This window comes from Helianthus annuus, chromosome 9 (assembly GCF_002127325.2).
Source record: "Helianthus annuus cultivar XRQ/B chromosome 9, HanXRQr2.0-SUNRISE, whole genome shotgun sequence".
NCBI classification, from domain to species: Eukaryota; Viridiplantae; Streptophyta; class Magnoliopsida; order Asterales; family Asteraceae; genus Helianthus; species Helianthus annuus.
In genome coordinates, this window is record NC_035441.2 from 160,669,928 (window position 1) to 160,683,687 (window position 13,760).

Genomic DNA, 13,760 nt, shown 5'->3' on the forward strand with positions numbered 1-13,760 from the left:
ATCAATGCGAAGGGTAACGCTGAGCTCACATGGTTGACAAGGCTACTTCATGAATTCTTAGTTTCTTCTATTACTCCTATATCTTTGAAGTGTGACAGTCAAGCAGCCATTCATATCGCTCGGAATCCAGTATATCATGAGAGAACAAAACATATTGAGCTGGATTGTCATTTTGTGAGAGAAAAGCTTCAAGAAGGACTGATTTCTTTGTCCCATATTTCAACCGAGGATCAACCAGCTGACTTGTTTACAAAGAGTCTTTCTTCCACAAAGCATCAACTTTTACTGTCCAAGTTGGGGCTTTCATTCCCTCCAACTTGAGGGGGGGTGTTAGTTTACTCAACTACTTAGCTTATTTATTCTGTTAGTAGTTAGTAAATATTCGGTTAGACAGTTAGTTAGTTGTTAGACAGTTGATAGTTGATTAGGCAGTTGTTTAGAGCAGTGTTGATTAGGCAGTTGTTTAGAGCAGTGGTTTGTAAATAGTTTAAATACTCTGTCAGTTAATGAGATAACAACTTTTTCCCCAAATCATTTCATTCAAAATTACAACTTTTGCTATATCAAAATAGATCTTTGACGTCGGTTAAACGTTAAGTTATAAGTAGGGAAATAAATTTAAGACATGACACGAACCTAACACTTAATTCATGGGTTTGAGTTTAACCTAAACAGCTCCAATCATTTTTTGGTCACGACACATTTAGCTCGACGGTCGAGTTCAAGTCGGCTTGAGGGTTTGCAGATTGACCTGTTTCTAAACAAGTTCAATCATTTTTTGGTCAACCCATGGACCCATTTAGCTAAACGTCCGGTCCAAGTCAGCTTGAGGGTTTGTAGATTGACCTGTTTATTTTTATACATTTTGAAAGAAATGTGGTGTATCTTATAACTTAACCTATGTTGAGTATTTTATAGTAAAAGTTAAAAAATAAAAGAGAAATAAGCATAAGATTTTACAGGTAAATATTTAGATGCAACTGTTTTATACACATTTGTATCTTTAGTTGTACATTTGAAAATGTAGAGAAATAATATATCAAAAAATGATGCTAAATGGATTGTGTTCGAATCAACCCATGATAATACGCGTCGTCACCCACAAGCACGACCCATTTAGTACCCCTAGGTATCAGATTCTTAAAACAATAAATCGAGGGGATGTCGGTCATTTGGGAAATGAAGTAACTAAACTAAGGATGTTCTTGGTTGAAGAACTTAAGCAAGGAAACCTTGAAAAACTCGCTTTTACATGTTCTCAAAAACGATTCAACTAACAAGGGGCAAAGAGAGGTCTGAAAAAATGCAACACAATTACAAGATACATTTTAACAAGAATAAGTAAATTTACATTGTTTTTTGAGAAACCCGATCTGTTGACCGAGTTTGGATATCTTTGGTGTATACGTTTGTGAGTGCGAAAAGCAACAAAACAAATACAACTTGAGCACTCACAATTCCAAAATGGCTGATGCTGTTGCCAATTTCCATCCAGCTTCCTGTATTCTTCACCAAGAAGAAGAAGTGAATGGTCATGACATCTGAGCATAATATCACAAGAAAGTAGCATCCAGATCTTGGAACTTTGACCAATTTGGTTATTGCACTAAATGCACATCTGCATTCAAAATTTTGAAACAAGAATTAATCAACCAAATTGTATAAAAATAATGTTTATAAACTGATTATTTCCATAATAAAACTAGAATTTTGTTTTACTTACATGACGAGCATAAACGGGATGAACAGTTTGAAAATGAGCAGCGCCGCCATAAGAAATGGCTGTGATAGAAACGAATATAGTCAAATAATTACTACACGTAAAAAAGAATCTGAACGATTTATGAGGGTTTAGTGACCTTTACTTACACTGAATATTGTGATAAACCGATAAACCGATGAAATTTCAAAACTTGCAATACTTGCAAAATTACCGGTTCCAAAAAATGCAATATTAAAGAACACCAACTACGAAAAATTAGAAAAGAAAAGGTTAAAAACTGTTAAATGCAACTGAAATAACTGAAAAGGCGAAATGGAAACAGTTACTTACAAAAACAACTGGAATCCTCATATCAGATAACTGTAGGCATCTATCACCTTCTTCAAGAATGATGTTACCGTTTTCGGCTTCAAATGAAGTAAGAGACTTGTTAGGTTTGTTGACGTATAAAAGTGCATTTTCAAACGATATCCATCCAAACAGGGCAAGACCAAGAGCCCCATAAAAGACAGCTTCATATCTGCACATGATTCATAATGATAAACCTATGCTTTATAATTATTATCATATAATGCATGTATACGAGAATATGGATTTAGAGATACCCGATAGACAATAGTAGAAAAGGCGGTGCAAAACCAAGGAATATGGAAGTTAGCCGAGAAAGTAGGTCAGTTGCTGAAAATAGTGGGAGCACCATGGATAAGCCTACATACACAAATACAATAACGAATTTTAAGCAACTACTTCATATAACTTTTATGCCAATGATTTAGGTTTTAAAAAAAGAGTATAATGTCATTTTCGTCCATGAGGTTTGACCACTTTTGTGACTTTCGTCCAAAGGTTTGCTTTTATGCATCTGGATCCAAAAGGTTTAAAATCTTACCATTTTCCATCCGACTCGTTAACTCCATCCATTTTTTAACGTTAAGGGGTATTTTCGTCCTTTTACCTATTTGTTAATTGTTAATGTTTATAAGAAAAGTCATGACTAGAAAGTCAACAGAGGTGTATCTTTATTTCTTAATAGTGTTTTTTATTTTAATAAAAAAAATTGTCTAAAAAGACGGAGATACCCCTCATTTAACACAAAAAAAGGATGTAGTGAACTAGTCGGATGAAAATGGCAAGACTTCAACGGAAATACCCCTCATTTAACGGAAAAAAATGGATGTAGTGAACTAGTCGGATGAAAATGGCAAGACTTCAAACCTTTTGTATCAAGATGCGGAAAAGCAAACCTTTGGACGAAAGTCACAAAAGTAGCCAAACCTCAGGGATGAAAATGGCATTTTACTCAAAAAAAAAAAAAAAAAAACTTATTGACATATTTTACCAGCAATGGACCAATTCATCACTTGATGTAATGCAAGTAGTTCACGCTTTTCCGTTCTATGAGATGTTGAAAGGTACACCAACACAGATGACAAACCAACCAAAAGTGCCTATATATTTATCAAGAAATCAACGGCCAGATCTTATCAAAAGCAATAAAGTTTTATTTTAACATAAATAAAGTAACTTGTATTACATACCTGTAAATGAAAGAGGAACGGGAGTTTGGGTTTTGAGTAACGATTAACGAGATATTGCCAATACTTGTTATCTTTGGTATGTTTATCTAAATACCTGCTGAATCCTCCTATTGCTACAATTATAAGTCCACTGATACTTCTGCAAAAACAAAACAAAACAAAATAAAAGATAATATCGTTATTATCATCACATGGAGATCGTTAACTAATAACGATAACGAATAGTAGATTTTTTAACTTACACCAACACTGTGTTGTCAGGGATTTCTGCAGGCATTAACGTAAAAACCGACAAAAACCAACACGCCAGCCACAAGAAAATCGGTATTCCGGATTTCCATGGTATTGACTTATAAAGAAAAAGTGAAGAAACGACCCCCACAATTAAGAAACACCATGTGTATATGATTCTCTCGGTGAAACTTCTCACTAGGAGCTCGAGAATGATAATGGAGGCAATACAGGTGGCAGAGAGCTCGATGATATGACGAGATTCTATTGTTTGTAGGAAGTATTTCCATATGGCTCTCAGAAACCGATGTTCGCTAAAAATATTGGTCCAAAGAAATACTGTCATTGCGAAATAAGCATGATAAAGTGGAGGTGAGTACTCCAAATATAGCACAATAAAAATTAATGCCATGATGAAACTTCCACATAGGTACACCTGCCACACAAAATAATCATGAGGATGCATTATAATAGGGCAGCAAACGAACCGAACCGAACCAACACGAACATGACCTTGTTCGTGTTTGTTTGTTACTTAAGAAATATGTGTTCACGAACTGTTCATGAACACTTACCAAACAAGATTTTGTGTTCATGGTCGTTAAGAAAATGAACGTGTTTGTGTTCGTCTGTTAATTTGCGATTTTTAGGTAACGAACGCAAACGAACGTTCACGAACACAAACAAGCGTGCATGAACAAAATATATAATACACTGATACTTATCAAATATTTTATTTGTCAGAAGTTTTAAGTATTTAAATAAAAAATAAAAATTAAAACAGTAATGAACTATCGAAAACAAACGAACATAGACGAACATGTACCGAACCTTCATGAACATAAATGAACAAACATGACCTCTGTTCATGTTCGTTCATTTAACTAAACGAACTTCCCGCCAAACGATTCATGAACTGTTCGCTGAACGTTTGGTTCGTTTGCAGCACTAATTATATATACACAGTTTAATAAAGTGATAAGGTTATGAATATACCTTTGATGAGTGTTCCCTTGTGAAAACAGCTTCCTCCTTTTTAAGGATTTTTCCAGGCAAAGATGTATACGATTGCAACACATGAAGAATAAGACAAAGCATCCACCCAAAGTAGCCCAGGACTATAACAGTCATTAGCATGAACCAATCGTACGTTTGAAAATAATGGAGCCCGTCAAGGCCCAATCTTCTAAGATTTTGAGATAGCTTCATTGCATTTTCATAGTCTCCTTTTGATATGAGAGATTCAATATCATCCAAAATTGATGTATAATGGGCTAGAGGTTCATACGGCTTAAATCTAAACGAGCTGGCCTGTTTCATTTCTGAGTATTTCCAAAGGAAAAGTAGTTAAAGATACACCAAAAGACAACATACACAAAAAAATATTAACAACTTTATCTTTTTTTACGAGAAATGCCATTTTCGTCTCTGAGGTTTGGCAAGTTTTGCGACTTTAGTCCAAAGGTTTGTTTTTCCGCATCTGGATCCAAAAGGTTTGAAATCATGCCATGTTCATCTGGCTCGTTAACTCCATCCATTTTTCTCCGTTAAGTCAAGGGTATTTCCGTCTTTTTTGTTAACTTAAAGGGCAATTCGGTCTTTTTCACTTTATGTACAAGCATTTTGCATAATGTACAAGTTAACGAAGAAAAAAGACGAAAATTCCCCTGACTTAACAGAGAAAAATAAATGGAGTTAATGAGCCGGATGAAAATGGCAAGATTTCAAACCTTTTGGATCTAGATGCGGAAAAACAAACCTTTGTACGAAAGTCGCAAAACTGGCCAAACCTCGGGACGAAAATGGCATTTTACTCTTTTTATACCCATAATGTGTTGTCCTTTATTGATGAAACTACCTAATTTTGACCTTATTAACTCTAGTCATAAATGAACTCTAGTAGTAGATCACAATGGTAGTTTGAATGCGATGATATTCATCTTCATTTATAAGGTATGGTATAAAAGGATACGTGATTTACGAAGAAATTGGTTGAGAATTTGTTTTGCATTAGCTAACACAGCCTCCACTTCATTCCCCTGAAAAAAAAAGAAACAAACAGAATACCGCGTTACATAATGACGACTTAAACCCATGGGGTCTATAATGAATAATGAAGGATGTATCTAACCTTATTGAAATCAATGTAGTCAAGGGGAAGACTTCCGACTGAGTTAACAGGACATGGCAAACCAAGAAGCGTTGACTGTCAAACATTAATAAAAGCGTGTCAGAAGTCGAACAAAAAATAATGAATTTTGTACAAATAATGAGCAAGATGACACAACCATCAATGGTGCGATATCAGCTTGATTGACATCCACTCTTTCTATATCACTAAGACCCCAATCATCAGGCGTAGGTGTATCATGCATATCATGTTCATCAACAAATCTTTCACCGTGATTTTGATTATTATTCGATGCCGGTTTGGGATTCTTAACACCTGCTCCCCAAACAACAAGTGGAGTATCGGTATTTGACCAGTGCCCGTCTCCATGACTACCTATTTAACAAAAATAAACACAAATATTATGTATGAACAGATTGCATGGTACGGAAAAGAGCAAAATGCCATCTTCGTCCCTTAGGTTTGGCCAGTTTTGCGACTTTCGTCCAAAGGTTTGTTTTTCCACATCTGGATCCCAAAGGTTTGAAATCTTGCCATTTTCATCCGGATCGATAACTCCGTCCATTTTTCTCCGTTTAAGGCAGGGGTATTTTCGTCTTTTTTGAATACTTGCACATTATGCTAAATGCTTGTACATTAAGTGAAAAAGACCGAATTGCCCTTTAAGATAACAAAGAAAATGATGAAAATACCCCTGCCTTAACGGAGAAAAATGGATGGAGTTAACGAGCCGGATGAAAATGGCTAGATTTCAAACATTTTGGATCCAGAGGCGTTAAAAACAAACTTTTGGACTAAAGTCGCAAAATTGGACAAACCTCAGGGACGAAAATGGCATTTTACTCTAGAGAAAATAAACATGATTTAAGTAGGAAAATTGATAGAGTGATAGGGGAAACCTTTGTCACTCATTCCATGATCTGCTGTAAATATATACGCTGTTTGATTGTCGTTAAAGTAATTTTCAAGAAGATTATAAACACCTTCAGCAATGCGGTCAACAACCTTAACGTTGTTGAGATATATAGGAGAAAAGGGACGGTGTGCATGACCATTTGAATCGCAACCAAGCAGGTGTAAAAATATAACATTTTGATCTTGATGAAATAACTGTTTTAGTTTAGGGTCCTCTTTCGACCTATTCACAATGCTCTTGAACTGATCAAATGACCACTCATCCAAGAACGATGCATCTGCATATACCATCAATAAAGTGTTTAATAAACAACAAAAACCGATATCCGATTATGTAAATAACGCTCGATTTATTTGCACACCAGTAGCAAAATCTTCAAACTCGTGGGGATACGATTTCCATGTACTATGTGGCAAAGCTTTACAGAATATTGGAACGATATCCGGGCTACCGTATGAAAATATATGCCGGCTCTTGTTAAAAACCGAATCGAATTCCACAGGGTTCGCCTTCCATCCTGCACATATTATTAAATACAAACTATCAACCCAAACCGTTTTTCATCTTTCAAAAGCTCAAAGTTATGCTTCATCAAATTACCGAAAGATCACCTGAGAAGTTCAATATAATCTAGTTTAGAAAGAAAATGCAACCTTTTGTGACGGCACTAGGATCCTCGTAAAAACCAGCTATAATCGCAACATGTCCGGGCCTAGATTCCGTTGGAGGACGAGCATGAGACACACCCCAACGCCCCTGTCCTCTAATCACACTTCTCAAAAACGGTGCTCTGTAATTCCCATCAGAATCTGGCTCAAAGAACTTATCGGCCCGCAACCCATCAGCTGAAATCACATTTAAACCGCGTATAATCGCTAGCATAAGCAATACATCTCAAACAAGAAGCCACATTTCTCAGTGACATTTAATCAAACAGTTGGTGTGCAAGGATGAAACCGGTGAATGAATGAACGAATCATTACCTACAAGAAGCACGAGGCGCTTTGCGGGCGGAGTATATCGAGGGGAAACGGGATCCATGCCGTGAACAATAGGAGATTTGAAGTAAATGTCGAAGATGCTGAGCATGTAGACAGCATGAAGTGCTATACCGAGAGCAACAAGCCATATTTCTCTCCTTTTTAACCATTTTCGTCCTCTGATCCGAGCAGCTGATTGTTTTCTAGGTCTCACACCCAAGATTCCGTGTTCTTCCATCAATCTTGCAGATTGATTCACCAAGTTGACACTGTTAGTATCGTTTGCTTATGCCCTAACAAACTTTTGAATCTGCTTTTGTTGGTTTGACCAGTCATCTTTCTATACAAGTTTTAAGTATATGTTATTAATTATTAACAAGTAAAGTGCAACTTGCGACAACGTGGTTTGGCGACGAGATCAATGTGTACTCGTGTTTTCAAAATCTAGTGTTAACGTTTTACTTAAACTAGTGGTTTACCACTTGCGTTTCGTAACGAGTCCGAAACGTTATAAAAATAAGCAAATCACGACAGACAATAAAAAACCATGCTACGACAGTATATTTAAAAGTTACGGTTCGTTATTATAGCGACACTTGTAATAACCATTAAAAACGAATACTTGTAGTGGGTTTAGAATGTAAATAAAATAGCTTACTCATGACAATACATACCCAATTTAGAAAAGCATTATATTGAGAAAAAAACTAAAAATAAACGACAAAAATAGGTAAAGGAAAAAAAGCTAAAAGTTCATGGTCTAAGTAATAATTACAATAAGAACCGGTCAATCAAGGGTTATTACTCGTCACTAGCGCTCCATAACTTATATATTTTATTTTCGACAATCAAGGGTTATTACTCGTCACTAGCGCTCAATAACTTCTTCGTTGTTTGCAATACAGTTACTTATACTTTTTGTTTTTGTTTTTATTTTCGTGTCACCTTACTATTTTTTTTTTTTTTTGGTGGGATAGTTGCACAGAGAAAGAAATTGGTTAACCATACAGCAACACCTATTTATATATTTTATATTAAGCCCACTTTTTTCAAATAACTTATAACGTACATTCACAATAATTTTAATACACTGAGTGAGACAAGGTATCTTCTGATCACCATCATCATTCTTAGATTGAATTTGATCGGCCACCGATGTTTTTTTCTAGAGCAAGCCCATATGATATTTGTAAGCCTGTAACATATATTTCATAAGCAATAAACTAAGAACATGCTTAGATATAAGATGAATCAATAGATAGATGAAGTACCGTAGACCTAGAACAATAACGCGACCAAGAATGTCATCTTCAATGAAGTTGGGGTCATGTTTGAATAGATTAAAATGCAATAAGGTAAGAAATAAGAAATTAGTTTCTATTCGGGTGTAATAACTATTTATGCTATATAGTGCTTTAAAATAATACTTTAACTAAAGAAGCACAAAAATTGTCTTGAATTATCATTAATGTTCACATAAAAGTTATAATTTCTTGTTGTTATTTTATTCTATTTAATATGAAATAATATAGTATGGTATGATATTATATTTTATTAAGACTGTAAGTATATGTTTGCATAATATAGTAATTTACTGTATTGTTAATTGTTATGTTCTACATTGTATCGTATCGTATTGTGTATTACTTTACTTTATTATATTACACACAATTTATTATAGTGTACTAAACGTAACGTAACGTATTGTTATGTATTACATTATACGGTATGATGTCAAACACTGCCAGAAGCCCAGAAGGGTGTGAAAGTGGGGGTGGGGGTGGGGGTGGGGGTGGGGCGTTGTTGCATATGTGGAAGAAGTTGAGTTTTGTAATCTGAGTTTGTGAAATGTAGGTTGCATTTTGGGAAGAAGATAGTATATTTTCATAACATACCTTATTTTTGATCTTTCACCCTTTATATTCACTTTACTAAAATCTCATAAATAAACAAAATTAACCAACAGATGAAGATTGAGAACGAAACATTACAGATCAAGTATAGCGTCTTCATCACCGGTAGTAACCGCAACTTCTTCAAGCATGACGATCAGACCAACCTGTGCTCCGGTGTCTTCGTCTTCAGCGGCAGCAGCTTCCTCCTCTCTGTGCTCTGCCAAAAATAAGGTCATTCTTTCAGTCTGATTCAGTCTTCGATCAAGTATTATTATTATGATGAATCTGATCTTGAAAACGCAATCAGTACTGTGATCCGATCATGTGGATTGAAATATGTTTTAAGAAGTGGATTTAAGGTCCGTTTGCTAAAGTACAACAAGTGTTTGTTAAAATGTCAACTCCATCTATGTTGTTAGTCTTATTCCCCTGTTTCCTGATCTGTAATTGAGCATGATTTTTTTTAGTTATTGGATTAATCCAAGTTATAATATCAACAATTCAACATAGACATTGATAAGAAAAGATTAGTTTTGACTTTTGACCATTATTTATTGTTTTACGATTTAACGTTGTGGGATTTTTTATTTAACTAAGAAAATTGTTTTAGATTTACATGATGAAAAGGAAAAATAACTAAATTAGTGGATTAAGGTCAAACTTATTACTTTTGTTTTGTTTTTTTATATATGTGGAATAATGGGTAGTTGGGCTTTTTTAAGATTCTCAGTATGTACATATGTACAGATGCATTCCCAATAGATGCCTAGAGTAGATCCATATGTTGGAAACCTTTGAAAGTTTGAATACTAGGTTATAAGTACGGTGAGAATGATGAGGTGTAGAGTTTGATTAAGAAGTACTTAATGCATTATTTTGTATCTGATTATGTGTATACAGGGTCGCTCAATACTGAACCGATTTAAGTAGAGAACTGTGAGATTTTCATGTATGTGTTAATTTTTTTAACGGGTTCTGTTAGTTTTTTATTAGAGGCTGGAACTGGTGAAGTTATGGATCAACATAAGATAACAAGAATGTGGTAGCTGTTGTCCCTCCATGTTGCTTGAAAGCATCAAAGAAGAAGAAGTTGTTGAGGATGTTGTCATGATCCTGTACCAAAAATTATCAGAGGCTCTTATGAAGATTAGCATCAAAGAAGACTTGGTGAAGGAGCACTCTAAAGTAGCTGAGGAAGCATTCGAAGGTATACGCTTTTATTAGCTTTTTTAAATTAGAAATCAATGTGTACGTTCCACAGGCTGGGCATGTAATATCAATAAGTTGAAGTTTGAATTTTAAAAGCAATTTGTATGTGATGATGATATTGAATTTGTAGTAGGAAGAAGCTGAAGATGAATACGCTTCCCTTTCCTTCCAAACTGATTACCACTTCAAGCCTCCAAAGGTGAAGTTCGAGATCGCTTGCTTTCATCCTAATGTCGATGCTTTTGGAAATATATGTTTGGATATTCTTTAGGTATGTATATGTGTCTACATATTGTTTTAACTACAATTTAAAACCGATTATGATTATTTGAACACAATAATCAACTTGTAGGACAAATGGGCAGCTGCTTATGATGTGAGAAGTATACAAGAAGATAAAATCGATCAATGGCCTTATCTTAATGACGCTTTAACCAAGATTCGGGTATATTTCCCTCTCTTATCATAATTTTTTAACTTGATGGAAGTTTTATTTATTTTTTAACTATTCAATATCATGCTCAGGTACAAGAAGAAGATGAAGATGAATATGCTTCCTTTTCCTTCCCAAATGATTACCCCTTCAAGCCTCCAAAGGTGAAGTTCGAGACCGCTTGCTTTCATCCTCATGTCGATGCTTTCGGAAATATATGTTTGGATATTCTTTAGGTATGTATATATGTCTACAAATTGTTTTAACTATAATTTAAAACTGATTATGATTATTTGAAAATAATAATTAACTTGTAGGACAAATGGTCAGCTGCGTATGATGTGAGAAGTATACAAGCAGATAAATCGATCAATGGCCTTATCTTAATGACGCTTTAACCAAGTTTCAGGTATATTTCCCTATCTTGTCATAATTTTTTAACTTGATGGGTTTTTTTTTATTTTTTTAACTATTCAGTATCATGCTCAGGTACAAGAAGAAGATGAATACGCTTCACAGATACAAGCTGTTTTCATCAGAAGTTCATGTATATAGATTCACACTTTCTCACGTCTCTCTACCCTTTCGTTCTCTCTCTCCCTCTCAAAATCTCAAAATCACAGTTTTTTTAAACCACTTTTGGGTTAAAAACAGTGTTTGAAACCACTTTCGGGTTAAAACAGTGTTTAAAACCACTGTTTTGGGTTCAAACAGTGTTTTGAAACCACTGTTAGGTTAACCAGTATTTGAAAACACTGTTGGGTTAAAACAATATTTTTAAACCACTTTTGAAACCACTGTTGGTCAACAGATGGATGAAAACAGATGTTTGAAACCGCTGTTAGGTTAACCAATGTTTGAAAACACTGTTGGGTTAAAACAGTATTTTGAAACCACTGTTGGGTCAACAGATGGATGAAAACAGATGTTTGAAACTACTGTTGGGTTTGGACAGTGTTTTGTGGAAAAAATAGTGGTTGAAACTTGGAGGAGCTGAGCAAGAGCACCGAAACCATACAATATAAGTTAATGATTGGTTTATTAATCGGTTAATTAGGTTTGTGTGATGAAGGTTTGGTTAGGATTTTTGTGGGTGTTTAGTTTATTATGGTTAAAACAGGTTTGTTTTACTCTATAATGAAAATAAGATAATAATCAAAGTTTTGTTTAGTACATACAAGATTCTTATTTTCAACTGTTGCAGGATGCACAAGACCTTGGAATAGCTATATCCCAGTTGATTTCGTTTGAAGACTCGAGACTACAGAGATTTCGTTTCAATTACAAGGTAATTTCTCCATATCCCAGTTGATTTACTCCATATTTAGCTTAAATATTTAATGTCATCGTTCAGGTAATAAGCGTTGTTGATTGTGAATCTGGAATGATATGTACCACCATAATGCATCACCATCTCAGATTTACCCTGAAAACCTCTTTCAATTTTGAAAGAGGTAAATGCTTAATTTGAGATACGGACTTGCTCTGTAACAAATCTTATAGACATTAATTTGAGATACGGTCTTGCTCTGCAATAGCAATATTTATATTATTTTTCTTTTATTTTATACGAATGAATTTGACTTTTTGACTCTATATTAGATGAAAATAAGACATAAACATATCATCACCACTTCGATTAGGGTGTTTGGATGCATTTTTAAGAATGGTTACTTGAATGTTGAAATAAATTGTAAAAATCAGTGTGGTTTATTTAGTTTTTTTTTTTTTTCATATGGTTTTCTTTAGTTTGATTATTCATGGATATTTTGCTAATTCTGGTGTTTGGTCATATCTTTGAATGCAGATTTGATGCAATAACCATGTTAGAAAGATTGAGGATCCGATTGACTCTGCTTTCTCATGACAACCGGCAAGTATGCAACCATGGTTTTTGGTTATTTTAGCTGATGCAACTTTAGGTGCATGAAATTAACCATTCTTCGATTCAATTTAAGTTAGTTTGATGATAAGAAACTTATTTTGTATTTGTGTTTTAATGTAATAAATACCTTTGAAGAATTTAGATGGAAGTGTTAATTAATTCAATATTATTCAGTTGTTGTATGTGACTTTGGATGATTTGACAATTAGTTTTGCCATTGAATTTGATGATTTGGTATTTTGTTTGGTCTACCAGAAACAGTTGATGTTTTTTTAATTCTTTCATGATCATTATCAAGACAGGATGGTATGTGAACTTGGATGAAGTGTCTATTTACCATGATTTGCATGTTTTTTTGAACTCTAATAAATTTGATCTATATAATAAAATGTCGTATGTAACTGATATATTAATTGATGATCTATGTTTATAGTTGTTTATTATCTATAATAGATAACAAGTTTTGGTACAATATCTATACTTTCTATCAAAATGTGTTATGCGTGGTTTTCTAAGAAACGACCCGTGTTTGCACACGGGTCTTACCGCTAGTATATATAATAAACAAAACCATTGGGGGACACATGTCACCCATTGGTTTAAGCCAACTCAGCTGCACATGTGGAAGTACACTTGGCATAGCTCTAAGGCCAGGATTGGAATAGCTTCTTTTGTACGATTCATTAAACTCTCTCTCTCTCTCTCTCTCTCTCTCTCTCTCAATCATCATTCCTTTTCTCATTCAAAACCCTAAATCATCGTTTCTTCTCTCTCGAAAACCCTAGATCAAAATTCCTCTGTGTCTTCATCTCTCTCAAT

The 13,760-nt window shown here is 34.5% G+C and overlaps 1 protein-coding gene and 1 long non-coding RNA gene across 4 annotated transcripts; one reads left to right on the forward strand and one right to left on the reverse strand.

Moving 5' to 3' along the window:
- Positions 1–1,253: 1,253 nt before the first annotated feature.
- LOC110879264 (GPI ethanolamine phosphate transferase 1) lies at positions 1,254–9,679 on the reverse strand. Its single transcript, XM_022127688.2, has 17 exons — positions 9,511–9,679; positions 7,523–7,761; positions 7,193–7,384; positions 6,901–7,056; positions 6,523–6,816; positions 5,781–5,998; positions 5,624–5,698; positions 5,465–5,531; positions 4,489–4,814; positions 3,504–3,928; positions 3,262–3,400; positions 3,063–3,171; positions 2,329–2,431; positions 2,054–2,243; positions 1,870–1,968; positions 1,724–1,782; positions 1,254–1,618 (listed from the first exon to the last, which is right to left on the reverse strand). Exons 1-17 carry the CDS (start codon positions 9,648–9,650, stop codon positions 1,348–1,350), a joined length of 3,102 nt encoding a protein of 1,033 aa, XP_021983380.2. The 5' UTR covers positions 9,651–9,679; the 3' UTR covers positions 1,254–1,347.
- LOC110879266 lies at positions 9,260–13,082 on the forward strand. Of its 3 annotated transcripts, none has more exons than XR_004867674.1 (9): positions 9,260–9,369; positions 9,486–10,621; positions 10,754–10,894; positions 10,976–11,068; positions 11,149–11,292; positions 11,374–11,465; positions 11,546–11,603; positions 12,261–12,344; positions 12,864–13,082. It is a non-coding gene; the product is annotated as an uncharacterized LOC110879266 (long non-coding RNA). The 3 variants fall into 3 exon arrangements; XR_004867676.1 differs by having other exon boundaries at positions 10,757–10,894; XR_004867675.1 differs by lacking the exon at positions 9,260–9,369 and having other exon boundaries at positions 9,514–9,645; positions 10,408–10,621.
- The last annotated feature ends 678 nt before the right edge of the window (positions 13,083–13,760 follow it).